Source organism: Pteropus alecto, unplaced genomic scaffold, assembly GCF_000325575.1.
Source record: "Pteropus alecto unplaced genomic scaffold, ASM32557v1 scaffold88, whole genome shotgun sequence".
In the NCBI taxonomy this organism is placed as follows: Eukaryota; Metazoa; Chordata; class Mammalia; order Chiroptera; family Pteropodidae; genus Pteropus; species Pteropus alecto.
The window spans coordinates 13,970,871-13,988,698 of record NW_006494611.1 but is presented as its reverse complement, the minus strand read 5'-3'; the positions used below and the strand labels follow the sequence as shown (position 1 = coordinate 13,988,698).

The window sequence follows — 17,828 nt, the reverse complement described above, 5'->3', positions numbered from 1 at the left end:
CACTTTTTTTTTTTTAGTTAATTCTTATACCCAGGAAGTTTGAGAAACAATGGTTTCAATGGGGCAGGGAAAGGTGGAGAGGTAGATGGAGGGCTGGGGGTTGGGAAGACAGCTGGCAAAGCCAGATCTGGGGAGAAGAGGATGTGTGTGGTTTTTCAAAAATGCACTCAATATAATAATATAGGTTAATATTTGAAAAATGGCTATAGAAATCCAATTATTTAATACAATGAAGTAGTAAGCAAAGCTATTAAGATCTATTCGGCAGGCCTCATCATGTGCACCCTTCCCATGGCTTCCCCTCCTTACTCAGGATCGTCAGAGAGTTCTGAGGCCTTTGTCTTATTCATTGAAAGGGAGCAAGAGTCTTAGAAAGATAGAAATGCTAGTCCACACAGTGGTTCCCAAACCCAGCTATGTACAGCCCCCCATGGGTGGGGCTGGGCCCTGTGCTTTTAGCAAACTCCATTCCTAGGGTCTGGAATCACCAACCTAGCCTGGAGGCTGTGGCAAGATTTGCAGGATTCAAGGTCAGCAACAACTCCCTTTTTGCCAGGCCTTCCCTAGTCTGCCACCCCTGCTGCAAATGGTGTCACTTTAACAAGAGAAGGAGCTAAGGGAAAGCCCAGGCCTCTGCATCAAAGCTTTCCTGGTCACTGAGGCATTGAGGCACCGAGGCCACACTCAGTTACTTTGTGGCTACAGAGGGGCACGTTAACTAGCCTAATGTCTCTCATGTAGGAGATGCTCAATAATTATTCACTGAATAAATGACTGTGACCTGCTATTTTGCCATTTGGACCTGACCAATTCTCCTGTTCATTTAGTCCTCAAAGATGCGAATCTATGCTTGCCTGCTCAGGCAGTTTAGCAGAGCTCCTAGGCTCTGTCTCTGTTTAATCCTCCATCCATTAAAATCAAGGTAGCAGCTTTCATCCGTCCATCTGTCTGTCCGTCGGTCCATCCATCCATCCATCCACCCAGCACTTAGACCTTATGAGGTAAAGAGGACAGCATCACATAGTGATTAAGAACATGAAGCTAAGCAGAGCGGACTAATTTGTACTCATCCTTGTACTACAAGTTCTGTACAGGTTGTCTAAGTTCTCCGAGCCTCAGTTTCCTCATCTGTAAAATGGGCATAATGAAAGCTCCTACCTAATAGTGTTGTTGTGGGGACAAAAAAGCGGCCTCATAGCTCAGGGAGGCCTGCATGGCAGGCCTTACGATCTCAGAGACAGACGGTAGGATGGTCTGAACATGAAAGTTCCTAACTAAAATCGAGCCATGGAAGGTGATCAAATCCAAGGCCTGTAGCTTACTTGACAAAGGTCAATCTTCACCTTAAGTGACCCTGTTTATGGTCTGTTTACATCTAAGATAACATTCCTTTGAAATGTCAGAGTAATCTCCTTTTCCAGACCCTCCCCCACTCCACACGACTTCTTCACCAGAGCAGGAGACCACAGAATCCTTCACTGTTATCTTGTTCCCCTCATACCATCTCTAGGTGCTGTTAATGTTAATTATTAACTGTAATCACCGAAGTAAAAGAAGTATGTGTCTCTCTCTTTCGTTTTTATCCCATCCTAGAGATTTCCCTACTTTGCTTTCTCCTGCCCCCTTAATCTACCACCCATGGATTTCATAGAACCCTCCGTAAGTCTCCTCCTTTTATCTACTGTATAAAATAAGCTGCAAAACTGCCATTCTCTGGAGCATTTTTTCAATCTGTTGAGATTTTGCTTCCCAGCAATTGTCATCGGTTTGGCTCAAATAAACTCATAAAAAGTCTCTAGAGGTTTGGACATTTCTTACATCAACAGTTGTAAGTATTAAAAAGATGATGTGGTGAATGCTTAGCAGTCACTTTTTGTTATTATTTCAGACACTGCTCTAGAAAAAGGGATCTAAAGAAAGCATGTGAGTGTAGGCCAGTACCTACAGGAAAAGCTGGTCTGAATTCATGCACAGCCTAAATCACAGGAAGGTGGCTTTACCTCTGCAGGGTCTGGGTAGGTGAGCGTGGATAAACAGATAAGAACCCATTGTAACTGGCCACATCCACTTCTATACAACCACTGTGTGAAGTTCTTCAAACCAGTACTTTCTCTTTCTCTATATATCATATAGCTCCTTTCCCACCTTCAGTGCTATATATACCATGAATCTGTTTGGAAATAAAGTTTATTTTCAGGGTTAGACCAGAAGTAAACTTCAAGCTGTAGTTGAATTCTAATAAAATCCAATTTAGTGGAATCTGAAGAGGTTTTTAAAGCCACATGTCTCATGTTTCATTAAAAACAGACCTCAAAACAACTTCTTACACAAAAACCCTATCTAAAGCAGCATGTGCACACACACACACACACACACACCCTCACTCTGTCATTTTCCTCCATTTTCACTGATTTATTTTTCTCCATCATACTTATTGCCATTTTATATACTACATGTGGATTTATTTGTTTATTATCTGTTCTCTCCACTCAGATGTAAGCCCCATGAAAGGCATGGAAGGAGTACCCCCAGTACCTAAAGCAGTAGTTGACACATATTAGTAAATATTTGTTGAATGAATAAATTAATTGATATATCATTGAAGATCGTCTAATGATCTTACAAATGATTTACAGGTTACGAATCTTTCTCTCCTAAGAGATGGTCCTCTAAGTACCATTAGAAGATAATTACAGCTCTTGTCATAGAATGCTTTTCTCTTTGCTCTCTGGGTGACTTTCTCTAGGGCTGTGGCCCACCTTTACTTAAGAGATATTAACAGACCGCCAGCAGGACTGCCTCAATTACTTAACTGGCCTCCCCAAACAGTAGGCTTCAGCCTCTCTAGCAGGGGACAGCCAGCCAAAACCAGTTTTGATGTTTTCATAGCTTTGCCACTCTATTGAAAATATGGAACTAAAAAGAACTCACAACTGAGAATCCTTTTTCTAATTCTAATTCTATAGCTCTCAGTAAGAGAGAGAGAGAGTGTGTGTGTGTGTGTGTGTGTGTGTAAAATCTGGGCTCTGTGTAAGAGGATTTTGACATCTGCTTCTAGTTTAGATTTTCGCACAGCTTGAGAAGCTACCCCAGTTAGAAAATCTGTCTCAACTATGGGTTGTCCATCCCTCTTCACCAACCACATATGGAACTAAAAAGAACTCACAACTGAGAATCCTGTTCCACAGTGACATCTGCTTCTAGTTTAGATTTTTGCACAGCTTGAGAAGCTACCCCAATTAGAAAACCTGTCTCAACTGTGGGCTGTCCATCCCTCTTCACCAACCAGGAGAAGAAAAGGTCATGGGGACCACCTAAGCAAACCCCACTCCTATGTTTACATGTGGTAATGTCAGGAGTGAGTCTCACTGCTCAGAGAGATGAAAGAACTAAATGCTTGAAGATAAGGTCTTTTGTGTACATACCAGGAAATGAAAATTTCTCATAAGTGATACCACACTGTCTCAGGGGGAAATGTGTTTTGACATCCATCGTCTTGAGCTTGGCATCTGAAAGAATTCATCAGCATGTACTCTTCCAGTGGCAGCATGTCTCCAATCCGTGGGCGAGTCAAATAACAGCTTTCATGTACGGTCTTTTTGCAAAGGGATAAAGAAAGCCACTCTGTGTGTGTGTGTGTGTGTGTGTGTGTGTGTGTGTATAAAATCTGGGCTCTGTGTAAGAGGATTTTAACATTATTAGGTTAAATCCGTTTGCTTCCACTTAAAGAGCTGGGTGACTTGAAGCAATTTGGTGAACCTCTCTGAGCCATATTTTTCTTATCTGTAAATTGGAGATAAGTCTGCCTCAGAGTCATTATAAGGATTAAATGCAATTACATATATAACAGCTTTAACACAATACCTGGCACATGGTAAGCCCACAATAGGTAGTAGCTATTATTCCTCAAGAAATTGAAGTAATTTTTTCCTTAATTATATTAAATCTGCCCTTATGTCTACTATTTATTGAGCAAGTATTACAACCCTCATTATAACGTTGAAGAGACTTGCCAAGAGTCACCCAACTGGTAAGAGCCAAAACTCAAACTTATCTCATGATCCTACAGCTGACCATGCGCCCTCATCTCCTCTTATGTAAGAGCTTGGGTAAATTTCCTCCTGGGTATATTGTCAGGACATAGGCAACTCTTTCTTACTTACACTTCAGCAAAACAGATGCCTGGCTCAGTGATTTACACTCAGATGATGTTTCTATCTTTGCTCTGCATTTGTGTGGGGGTATTATCTGATGGTGGTTTCGAATGCACAAGTACACACATATGGAGGTGGTAATAAGAGTACTAGAAATGCAAAAGCTTAGAGAGAAAATTATGGTCATTTTGTCTCAGACATTGTAATTTGCATCTCTAGATCAATTTGGATCTTTTTTATGTCTTCCATGTCTCTGTTTAATGTGCTCAAGCATTCCTCTACCTTCCTGAACCCATGGAATATAATTATACTTGTTTCATTGTCCATGTCTACTAATAATATCCTCTATTAATAATACATTTGTTTATTTTCCTCTGAGAGTAAGTATTCTTAATTCGTTTCAAATTAAAAAGAAAAATTACTTCCAGTGTAGCCAAAAGATAATCACTCCACCTACATTTTGGTTCCTGCAGTTGGTCCAAAGTTTTCAGTTTAATATAAAAATCAAGAGTACAGGCCTGGATATAAATGCTGACTGTGACACATACCTGCTGTGTGACCTTGAGCAGATTACTAAACCTCTCAGAGGAAAACAAGACCTGCCTCATAAGGTGTCTATGAGGATTAAGTGGGATAGTGTATTCAAAGGGCTTGCCATAGCCCTTGGCACCCTCTATGTCATCATTAGTGATAGATATATTGTTTGTCTGCAAAGAGAACCCTCATTCTTCAGCCACTAGGAAAATTCTTCCATTTTGACATTTCAGCTAAAAATATCATTTCATGTTCATAATGTAGCCAAGAGGCTCCTCTGGCTCTTCTCTCACCGTCACGCAGTCCGAATGGCTGGTTGGATGACGGTAAAGTGAGGAAAAGCAGATCTGCACTGAATGCCCAGCCCATTCCCAGTGCCTGCAGAGGGAGGCTGCTGATGCACTGGCCCTGTGCTTGCTTGGATTGGCCCAGGGCAGTCGCTGCGGGTGTGGTCGTGGACACACAGTCAAACCCAGGCAGCCTGGCCCTGTTTCCTTAGAGGCCCTGGAGCAGCAGACAGGAGAGCTGTATTTGCACAGCCACTCTCCATGGTGACAGGAAAGTCAACAGGCAAGACATTTCTTAAGCTGAGAGAAAAATCCTCTGCCCTTATCCTGAACTTCTAGGTGAGGAAAACGCTCTGACACTGAGCCCTGTGCAGATCCTTGAAGGCCAGATCTTTAGTAGAAAAGCCAACAAGAAAATACACAAATATTTTGGACAGTCATACAGCTAATTCTCAGATGGATTTAATGTTGTTGTTGTTGTTGTTGTTTCCCTCCAATTTGACCAAGGTCTATGCATTGCTTAGTTGGTTAAAACAAGGCCAAAGGTCATAACTCCCAGCCAAGGGGGAAGAAGCACCACAGCTTAGGACAGACAGTAAGAGCACAGGTGACAAGGGGGCATTATCCTCACACACTGTTCATCCAAAGCACACTCAGGTTTGCCTTTCGCTGGAGGACAATAAACAACTATGCAGGGAAATTTGCAAGACAGAGCTCTCCCAATTAAAAAGACCAGAGACCTCCCCCAGCGATCCCGCCACAGGGCCTGAAATTCTCATTTTGTCCACTCTTTCAGATAAGTCACCAGTGGCTACAGTCCCAAAGTCAATGTTCCTGGGAAGTTAACACAGTAAATTATGAGCACTTGTCATACAATCACTTGGATCAGCTTCTCAAAAACTCCTTTCAATCAATAGCACCTTGAAGGACTGAGACACAGGACAGACAAGTTTTGCTGGGGAAAGGAATTGTCAGATGGTGCACATATGGCTCAAAGGGCAGGCTCAGGTGGGTACTCTGGTGGTAGCCCAGGAACATACACACACATAAGGATACTGGGTGCCTGGGAGAAGTCAGGGGAAGGAAGACCTCCCACAGAGAGGGGAGGGTAAGGTTGAAAGCATAATGAAAAACCAGCTTTATGTTTTGCCTAGAATTTTCTGTGAGGCCTAAAAATTCCCCTGTCACAATAATGCCATAGTAACGGCCGCTTGTTTCGTCTTTCTGCTCACCAAACACCATAACACCAAGTGCAACATATTTCAGCAAGATGCATAGAAGGACCCTCTTATAACAGGACCCATTGTACCTTTTTTTTTTTTTAAATGCAAAGAAAACTGTTCAGGGCCAGATAGATTGCATATCAATTATATCCAGAAATGCATGCCAAACACCCAAAATAAATGCCAAGGTGAGTCTTAGGGTAGAGATTTGTCCTCTCCTCATTGTATTTCGACTGATGTAAAATAAATATATAACAGTCTCCCAGTATTGTCTTCCCTGTTTCCTAACTGATCTCCACTTCCAGTCTCCACACAGAAAGCCTGAGCAGTCCTTTAAAAATATAAGTCAGGTTGTATTCAAAACCCTTTAATGGATTTCTGTTCTACTAGGAATGAAATCAAAAGCTCATGTTCTGGCTCACAAAGCCATGAGTGCTGTGGCTCTGCTGATCTCATCTTCTTCCTCCATTCCAGCCCCTCCTGCTTTCTGTGTTCCAGCCTGACTGGCCTCCTCAGTATTTCTCCAACATCCCAAGTACACTCCTGCCTCAGGGCCTTTGCACTTGCTATGCTCTTGGCCTGAGGTATTCTCTCCTTATCCTCCCTCCCCAGATAAGCTGCGTGGTTCATTCCTTCACTTTATTTAGGCCTCTGCTCAACTATCACCTTACCACTACCTTATATAAAACTTCCCTCCATGCTCAATAACTACCTTTAACTCTGCTTTATTTTTCTTCATGGGCAGTAATAGCTTCCTCCTTAGCTGATAGCACTTCATAGTACCTGATCCATTATATATTACTTCATGTATTTGTTTGTTTCTGACTCTCTCTTAAGAATGGAGCCTTCGGCAAAGCAAAGACTTTGTGTGAAACGTAGATGAGAGCTCCGAGGGGCCAGCCTGCCAGGCTCTGCTGCCACATTAAAATAGATGAAGCACAAAGTGATAAAGGCCAGTGGCTGTGCCATCAGTAGGAAACACATGGCACAAACAAAAGACAGAAAGAAAAAGTAAGATTTGGCAATAGGCTAGATAGGATATAAAAGGGAGAGACAGAGAGACCTGAGGTTTTTGAGTTCAGTGATCTGGAACTGTGCTATCCAATATGGTGATGACCACCAGCCACTTGTGGCTAGGGAACATTTGAAACGTGGCTAACCTGGATTGAGATGTGCTGTTCCTGTGAAATACACATCGGATTTCAAAGACTTAGTAAGAAAAAAAGGCATATACAATGTCTCAATGATTTTTAAAATGTTGATTAGATATCGAAATATGTTGGATATACTGAGTTAAATAAAATGTATTATTAAAATTAATTTCATCTGTTTCTTTTTATTTCTTTAAGTGGCTTACTAGAAATTTAAATTACATATACAGCCTGTACCATATTTCTGTTGAAGAGGGCTGGTCTAGAACATAAACTGCTGTACCATTTGTAAAAAAAAAAAAAAAGCAAAGAAGAGAAGGACTATTATTCATAACATATAGGAGGCTATGATGAGGCTTGACCATCTATTTCCCCAGAACTTGGAAATATGGGAAATAAATCTGTCCTCTGGGAGCTGGGGTAGGGGATAGGTAATCACATAATTGGTTCAAAACTGAGATATGCTACATAACCTTAAAAAGCTAGAATGGTTTTCAGTCTAAGAGAGTGGGACTCAAACCTGCTAGAGTGTACTTATATAGCTTAAGAAAAAAATGCATCAGTCACAAGGTGCATTGGTCAGCTATGGAACATAGAAAAAGGATCTCATCTAAGGTGAACACGGTCAGTACCTATCAGAGCACTGCCAAGACGGTAGATGTCTGTCCAGGCTCTCTTGGTCTGACGCCATTAAGCAGAAGACCCTAGTGACTAGGGTGACATATAATTTACTGGCCAAACCAAGCCACTGTTGACAGCAAAAGAGGCGTTATCAATCATCGTACTGGGACAATGAACCAGAACTGCCCCAAGAAGTCTGGGCCTATGGTCACCACATCTCAACTCATTCATTCTAATGTATTGTTCTCATTGCAGCCTTCTGATTATACCAAATGGGCCCGAGGCTAAAGCGCACATTTTAAAATATACTAACATTATTAAAAACTAGGATGCTTCTTACAAACGACGTGAGCATTTAATGTCAGGCTTCCCTCCACCTCATCCCCTCCCCCCCAAAAAACTCTGTTATTAATTTAATAGTACATTTTATGATCAATGACATTGTACAGTCAAAGATACAGAGTAATTTGGCTTCCCATGTGGTATGACATGAAGGAGAATTCACTGATCAAAGCATAAGAATGCCCTCCCCTCATGTATTTACTCCCATTAAAAAAATAACAAACTATTTTTAACCATTGGTTTCTCGTGATGTAGGTTAGTTTGAATTGGTAATCTAAGATTGGGTTCTGAGTTTATAAGGCCCAAGTCAAGATCAAAGATTGGGGTCAAATTACTGAGGTCATTCTTGTCCCTTGGAGACCTGTTTGGCAAGTCCCCCAACTTTAGCTAGGGGTCAACTCTGGGTACCACCAGGGGCAGCATCACAACCCTCCCCCTACCATTGAAAACTGGCAGTAAGACAAGGAATCTGGTTTAGATTTGTTGGATTAAAAGGCAAATAAGATATCAAAATGCAAGTGGGTCCTTGAATGAGATGTGTGTGAGTCACACGTAAGCGGAAGAAGAAATGATTTTGCTTGTGTCCAATATAACTGCAGTTCAGATAAACCACCAGAGGTAGGAAATGACTATATGCAATGAACAATGAAGTTTCAGAAGTGTAAATAGGTTCACCCTATGTGCCAAATTGGATAGACTAGTGGCAGCTTAGTGTTTATAGCCTCTTAGGGATACTGAAGTTTGGGAAAAAGAACTGTGATTGATTAACCACATCTGATATTGGCTAAGAAGGAAGGGGTATAGGAATTAAAATACAATTATATTGGAAGTATTATAAAATGTTATTAAAGATGTGTTCCTACAACAAAATAAACAATACTAAGATAATATGTAAAATGAGAAAAACAGTTGAAATTAACTTACTTATTTTGTCCAATTGTTTCAAAATCTTTCACGACAATTCCAAGGGAAGATGAAAAGTCCAGTGGTACACCCCTCAAGTCAAACTCCAAAATCTGTCCACAGAAAGGTTACGAAACAAAAATGCTGTTAGAAAGATCAGGGGAATATAATAAGATGTATCCATAGTAAACATTGGGTCATTATCTTCACCAATGATGATCTTTTGAATTACTCAATTATATAGTTAGAAGAAAGTGACTAAATTCTAAATTAAATCCTAAACCTGGAGGCTGCTGAGGGTGTGGGAATACAAACCAGACTTAGCCTCAGAGGACCTGGAGGCAACTCCTGGCTTCCCGTTTACTAGGCACTGTCGCTTTGGACAAGTCACTAAACCCCTATCTCACAGTCAGAAAACTGACTGAAGGCCTGCCACAACTGTTGCAAGAATAAAATAAATGTAATCGTGAAAATGTTTTCTTCAATGGTTATTTTTAAATTACTTACTCTTCCTAAACATATTATCAGAGAGATGAATAACCTAAGAAAACATTTTCTAAAATGCATCTACCCCTTATTTGAAGTTCCGTTGTCAGTGCTATAATCAGATGAGACCTTCATCTTAATGCAACAAATCGCTGTCTAATGACAAATGTAAAAAAATCAACATAGCACCACTGTTGCCTGCAATTGATTATGTAATAAGTGAATTAAATAAAGCAGTGTCTACTGACGATTTGATTCTCCTTGTACTGGGTTTGGAATGGGTAGAGAATATGTCCTATCGCTCATTAGAATATACCCAGTAATCTCAGTGGATTTGGGGTTGGCATTTCATTTGGGTGAGGTTTCAGTTGTAAACGGTAATCAGAAAGTTCACTTGATAAATACATTTGCAATATGTGGGAAAATATGTGTTGGGAAAACAATGGGGTGAGATGGATGATGCCCTGCAGAGAACATGCCTGCTCACGTGATCATATACCTCTCTGCCATTGGCCACGTAAGTTGATATCATATATAAAGTGGCATGTTAGGATTACTCAAAACCTGAAGAACTAAATGCACACATATATCTACTTTTATTTATTCTCGGAGCTCTGTGTGAGGGCTTTCCAGAAAGACATTAAGAAGCTTTTTGTCTTCACCTCATTCAATGAGAAGGTATAGTCTTTATCTTATAGCGGTGGTGCCCAACCTTTTTGTCACCAGGACTAGTGCTTCCATGAGAATTTAATGCCTGGTGATCTGAGATGGAGATGAGGTGGTGATGCTAGCGCTGGGTAGCAGCTGCTTCACTTCCTCACCCACCACTCACCTGCTGTGCGGCTGGTTCCTAATAGGCCATGGACCAACGGGTACTGGTCTGTGGCCCAGGAATTGGGGACCTCTGTCTTATAGAAATACTGAAAATATAGTAGAAGTCTTCATAGCCTCTCGATTTAGTGAAAATATCAAAGACATTTATCACTACATTTATCTAGGATGTGACCGTGACCAGCCTTTGGAAAAAACAATAAGGCTGATGATCAACTTTTCAAAAATTAGTCAGCATAGGAAAATCCTACTCAGTGGAAAGAATTAAAATTTTCACATATCTGTAAATACAGATGTTAAACACTGGGAAGAAAGCAAATAAATTTTATCCCTTCAACGCAATATTACAAATACTTTTGAATGGAATGATATGGGTGTATGCTCTGGATATAATAGTAAAAAAAATGCAAAGGAAGTTATACTTGCTATATGATGCTAATATGCTAATTTTAAGACATTTAATTAAATGTATTTACTCAATAAACATGTATTGATATATCTCAGATGTTAACAGTAGTTGCTTCTGGATAGTAGAACCAAAGGTAATTTTTTTATGCTGGTCTGAAGTTTTCAAAATTTCTATGTTAAATATATATTATTTTATCAACATAAAAACAGTAAAAGTCTTGAATCAGACAGATGCACAAATTATCATGTGATACACACATGAAGATATGTTTTTAATTATGGAGCTTTCCCTCTGGGTGATCTAATTCCACCCCTTGCCAGACAGATGTGCCCCCATATGCAACATAACCAGACCAAGGTTACACAGCAAGCTCAAGACTGCTCCCGGCTAGAACCCAACTCTCCTCACTCTTGTTCAGATTCTACCCACCATACCTCTACAGTAAGATATCACTGTGTTACATCTCTTTGAATGGCTCTGCTGTCTCCATGGCTACAAGGGGAAGTAGGGGTGGGGGCATGGGGGCAAAATGCATAGATTCTCCTCTCAAAGAGAAGAAGTAACCTCTGACCAAAGATGGGACAATCAGATATAGCTTATCCAGTGAAACAAAGTTGAAAAAACAATGAAGTCACCTCATTCCAAACAGGGTTGAGTTCATTATCAACTTTCTTTGTTTTCTTTTTCTCATCTGCAAATAAAAAATAAGAGATATCAATCCATTAGAAATATTTGTAGAATATGTACCGTTCATTTGTTCATTCAAAGAATACCTCCCTGAGGGCCAGTGATGTGCCTGCATCTTCCCATTAATCTGCCTAGGATGGAGGCTACCTGAATGAAATCTTTTCTAAAGTGAGCAATGCTTTTTTTTTTTTTTGGCCTAAAATGTTTTTACCATCACCAGGTCTAAAGAAGTTAAGGGATAGGGGACTCAAAATCATGGAAATGCCATGATCCTCTGCTTCTCTTTCACCAACTCTTGCAGACCAAGGCTACCAGGGCCTCTGCATCTCTAGCTTTTTGCAGAAAGAAGCCAATGAAGCTAACCTTTGCCGTGCAGGTGTCCCAATTTTATACATGAAGACACTGAGACTCAAAGGAATTAAGAAATGTATCTTGGCTCATATGCGGTAGTGATGGCCTGATACAACCTGGCATTTCAGCTCTGAAGCCCATGCTACCTCTGTGTGTGATAAAACCCCAATACATCTTAAGGATTAAGCTGGACTCCCTTCCATGGTCCTTGGCACAAGGTAATTTGTAGATAAACACTTTCTAGGACCCACAGAAAAATTGAGGGTTTCCTTTACTCCTAGCCCACATTTTTTGAAGACACAAGGTCTTCCTTCTCTGTGTTGGAGACTGGACAGCACACCTACCTAGATGGGTAAATGTTAATCCATTTGCTGTTTAAATTTCCTTAGGGCAAAGTCCAAAGAGCAGAGGCTTCTACTAAGTCTCTAAGTCTCCAGATCCTCACCAAAATGAAAGCTAATGTTTGAATACAAAATGCTTTGTAAGCATTAGCTCTTCTGTTTTCAGGGGAAAAAAAAATTTCCTCCTGTGTGTCTCCTTTACTATCACACAGAAGGTTCAAAACACTTCTGACACAAGATGTATGGGGGTGGATGTTCTCCTGCCAAGCAATTTTCTGCAATACCAGATGGGTATTCTATAATTTAACTTGATTCTGACACTAACTACTTGGAGTTAGCCTAAAATCTCACAGGTTAAGGGGCCAGGCCCACAAGACTGCCCACCGCCCCATCCTCTACTTCAGACACCAATAGCAAGTCCACGTTGCCACTTAAGCTTCTGACAAGTCGGCTGTAGACCTGAGGATCCTGTGATTTCTGCTGTCAGGTTTGATTAGTTAGCTAGAGCGGCTCACAGAATTTAGGCAGACACTTATGTTTAGCAGTTTGTTAAAGGGCATGATAAAGGATACAGATTAACAGCCACATGAGCTACACGAGAACAGGAGCTTCTGTCCCCGTGGAGTTGGGGTGCCCCACTGTCCCGGTACATGGATGTGTTCCCCGACTTGGAAGCTCCCCAAACCCCATACTTTTGGGATTTTTATGTTAAATTATTAACTCAATTTCCAGCCCCTCTCCCCAACCCAGAGAAGTGGGAAGTGGGGCTGAAAATTCCAAGTTTCTAATTCTGGCTTGGTCTTTCTGATGACCAGCCCCCATCCAGGATTGTGCCCAGAGTCACCTCATTAGAACAAAAGATGCTCCTAGTGCTCTTATCATATAGGAATTTACAAGGGTATCAGGAGCTGTGTGCCAGACCAACATAAATATTTTCTATTATCTCACTTCATCTAATCTCCTTAAAAACCCTAGGAGATATGTATACGCATTTTCATTCCCTTTCACAGCTAAGGAAACTGAGAAGTTGAGTGACATATTCAGTCACCCAGTTAGTAAGTGGTAGGGCTAGGGTTTGAACCCAGGTAGTCTCACATTGGTGGCCGCATTTTGAACCACTCCTCGGCTTCCCTTTTACTGCTGTAGGATGTAGGAGGTAGTGGGTTTTGTTTAACTGAATGTCACATTGCTAAGGCTCCCAGCACATGGCCAGCAGTGGGACTAACCACATCATTCTTCCAAGACCTCAGCATAGCAGAACCATGAGTCATTACCCTCACTCTGCTAAACAGTAACTTTTCCACTTGAGTGAGCTCCCATAGCCCCACTGCCTTCCCTTTTTAAACTGCAGCATGACCTTCCCCATCAGCTCATGCCTAGACCTATACTACTTAGCTCTGACTGTGGCTTTTTTATGTGACCTACAGAGCCCCTCACTGGATCTGATTTGATGTCGCCTAGAAGCTGTCCTGATTTTCCCTCCCACACTTCCATATTCAGCCTATTCATCCCTCCCCTCATGTGACAGAAACCTCTCAATCTTCCTCTCTGGCGACAGTACAAGAAAGTGCTCTTGCAAGAAAAAGGAGCCACATAAAGTATTTATAAACTGACAGAACTGGACAAATGCCTTCTACCCACCATTGTAGCAGCTCCCTCTAAATAGCCATCTTCAGATGCCAGGCTGTGCATTCTATACAGTGTCTCTAAATTCTTACAACCACCCTGCAAGGTAAACATTCTCATCCCCATTTTACAGACAAGGAATTGAGAGGCTGGTTAACCTGTCTAAGGTCACACAGCTAATAAGGAAACAGAGCCAGAATCTGAACCTAAATCTCCTTGGCTCCAAGCCTGAGTGTGTATTTGCCATCATACTACAGTGCCTCACTGGAAGCTGCCAGGAATGCTGGATAAAGAAGATACATAAGTATAATATGTGTGATAGGCTTGTCATCCTGGGCATTGGCCACAGGAAAGTCCAAGGTCAGGTTTCAGGGCATCCTGAGACTCTCTAAGGCTATTTGCTCCAATATACAAAATATTACATCAGTGAGTTTAGGGGGGAGAGAGTTTATTAAATGAGTCATCAGATTATCAAGTGAGTTAGTGACCTTGACAAAGGTTAGGAATTCCTGATTTCTACAAGCATAAAATGGTACCATTAATCTTCCTCCAGCTCACTAACACCCTTGCTGTCATTATCAGGGGTGGGTAGGTAGAGAATTGAGTCTGAAGGGAGTGAATCTGGACCCTGAGACCACGACAGATCTTTAAGAGAAAAGATGGGCAACTGCAAGCAGTCCCAGCAAGTAAGAAAAGCAAGAAGGCAACGAATAATTTACAGACTTTGGGCACAGGGCTATGGGCTAGGGCTTGGGTCACTGAAGGATGATATTGAAGCAAAATTTCTGTCTCCAACTCTCCAAGATTCCAGACAGGGAGCTAAGGGTACCAGAGAGGTGGTGGAAAGAGCCAGTACTCACTCACTTGAATTGAATCCTAAACCTAGTTACTGACCTAGGAACCAGAGCAGGAGAAGCAAGGCTGCAAGGCTATCTTGATGCTGAGGCTGGTACTACTGACCCTCCCACCCCAGTAAGGACAGGATTGTTCCCGAGTCAGCAGTTGAGGACTATGAAGAAGGTCACTTGTTTATTCATTTATTTCCAAACATTTACTAAGCACCTACTGTGTGCTAGTAACTGGGGAAACAAAAGTATGTAAGATAATTCCTGGTCTTAAAACATTCCACAAATGGAGTATATGGGCTATAGAAAAGAAGCAAACAAATTTTTACACATTTTCACCAAGTAACAAAAATCCCCTGCCACGTCTTGCCTGCTTCATTCTCATATTGGCACTTCCTCCTGTAAGAGGCTGAGTAATGGGAATAATGACTGGCCAGGCCAGGTAAAAGGACCCCATATCTCAGCCCATAGAAAGGGTCCACTGAGTGAGTTCTTCCACAAATCTTAATATCCTCATTCTTCTATCCAACAAATATCTTTGAGATATCACTTGCCAGGCACTGAGATGGACACTGTGGGGGATACAAAGATACCCAAGACATGGTTCATGCCCTCAGGTAGCAGGAGGGAGGAAGATGTGGCCAGGTGACTGATATAGAAAGAAGGCTTCAGTTGCCATCAGAGGGGTACAGATAAACATACACATTTATCAGAAGGGGAGGTGACTTCCAGCTGTGGGCACCAGGTAAACCATCATGGAGGAAGCAGAGGCTGAGCTGGGGATCAAAGGACAAGGATGGATTGAAATGTGGAGCTGAGAAGAAGAGGTCATTTCAGGTGGGGGCAATAGAGTGGATAGGTCAGCCATGGAGGAGGAGCGAGAACAGGTCATGTCTGGGGACACTGCACAGCTCAGTTGGCTGGAACCAAGGGATGCGGAAGGGAGTAAAGGCAACCAGGCTGTGTGGGAAGGTTATGGTCACACCGTGAAGCTGTGAATGCCAGGCTTAGCTTCATTTGGCTGATACAAGCCACTTAGAAAGGAGGGTGTTAGAAACTGGACTTAATAACTTCAAGAAGTTCGTAATCCAATGAGAAAAACAAAGTTGCCCAACAGCTCACCCAATACATGTTCCTGAACACATGATTTGGTTGTGTGTAGAGAACAAAGGGGACAAGTTGAGTCCCAGCAGATGTAGGATGACCAAGTGGGACTATTCAAGTGAAACTTTCTGCTGTTCCTGGCACTTGAGAATAATGTTGATGCCAATGGCACTTCCCTCTAGGGGGCGCTCACTCCCAGCCAGGCACGCACTAAATCCTTTACTAATTCCATTTCATTTAATCCTCCTAACAAGCCTAAGATGTAAGCACTATCATTATCCCCAATGTGCATATGAACAAAGCAAGCCCCGAATGGTTAAACTGCCCAATATCACAGAGCTAGAAAGTGTTAAAGAGAAAACCACAGGCCCCAAATGGTGTCATTTGTGCTAAAACCCCATGATACCAAACCTAGATTTAATACCTAGTCTAATTGCAGTTTCAGCCTCTCGCAGACACATGACCTTAATCAACCAGTCTGGAATTTTCTGGTCAAGTACCAGGTAATCTGTCACGTGGGTGCTCTCCATTCCTCCCCTCCACCCCCCAAAAGACAATCTTCATGATAAAAACCCTTCTAGTTCTCTTCTCCCAAAGAAAAGACGTCTGGGCCCCCAAATAATCTTTTCGTTTCTTTCGTTAATAGCTCCCTTGACCCACCTTTCTTCCTCTAAAAACTTTCCATTTTGTACAACCTCTCTGAGCATCTTTCTAGTTGCTAGATGGGATACTGCCCAATTCACGAATCCCTTAATATAGCCAATTAGATCTTCAAAATTGCTCGATTGAATTTTGTTTCTTAACAGAAGAAATGCTCTAACTTAGGACTGGTCAGACTCTAGATTGCATGCATTTAAACATTGTTCCTCCTATCTGCCTAGCTAATAGGGGATGAGAAAGGCACTAGCATTAGCTCTGATCCTCCTAGAGAAACCCAGCTCTCCTTTCTGGAGAATCCCTTCCAAGAAGGAGACTCTAATTTTTATCAAAATGTGCATACATTTTGTTGAAAGCCTATTCTCACACATAAATATGTTGGCCAAAGAAAAAGTAGATAAATTCTTTTTTCAAAAAAAGTAGATAAATTCCTTTCTTATCAGCTGCTACAGAGTCACATGTTTATTTTATCCAATTATTTAATCCTATCTCTTTTTTTTAAAAAAAGGTCGAAGTTGCAGGCACTAAACCTCAGATTAAATTACAGGAAACGTCCCTTCTCCATATCACCACTTCCCCCTGTTCCCACTCTAATTTTATTAAGATGACTGCTTCTTCCTATGGAAAGAAAGGGATACCTTCAACCCAGAACGTAATAACTGATTCAAATGCAGAATACACCCTAGACAACGACTCAAGGCATTCTTTGTGACATTTCCTGTTTTTTGATTAGCCACTACTTGCTTCTTTCTCAGTTCTGTGAAGGTCACCACTGCAGTAATTAACCTGCATGCCAACTTCTGAATAACATTTTCCTGAGAATTGAATAAGCACTCTTTGCCAAGCCAGCACACAGCTTCTTGCACAGAACTATTTCCTTTACTGTTCGCCTACCAGACAGTGTGTTGGACTCTACTGAAAAGGCTCGAGAGACACCATGACTCCTAAGACTGGATTTCTAAGAGGACCAGTGTGATGGTTAATTTTATGTGTCAACTTAGCTAAGCTATGATGCCAGTTGTTTGGTCAAACACTAGTCTAGACGTTCCTGTGAAGGCATTTTACAAATGTAATTAACATTTACAATCAATTCTCTTTAAGTAAAGCAGATGACTCTCCATAATGCGAGTAGGCGTCATTCAAATAGCTGAACCCTTAAGAGTATGTGTCATTCAAATAGTTGAAATCCTTAAGAGCAAAATCTGAGGTTTCCTGGGAAAGGAATTCTGCCTCAAGACTAACATAAAAATCTTGCTAGTTTCCAGCCTGCTGGCCT

The 17,828-nt window shown here is 41.5% G+C and overlaps 1 protein-coding gene across 1 annotated transcript in view; it reads right to left on the bottom strand.

Moving 5' to 3' along the window:
* The window catches only part of MYOF (myoferlin), a 138,085-nt gene that overhangs the window by 108,381 nt on the left and 11,876 nt on the right, over positions 1-17,828 (bottom strand). Inside the window, 2 exon segments of the mRNA XM_006925945.3 lie at positions 9,237-9,328; positions 11,577-11,632. Of these exon segments, the coding sequence (XP_006926007.1) occupies positions 9,237-9,328; positions 11,577-11,632 (148 nt within the window).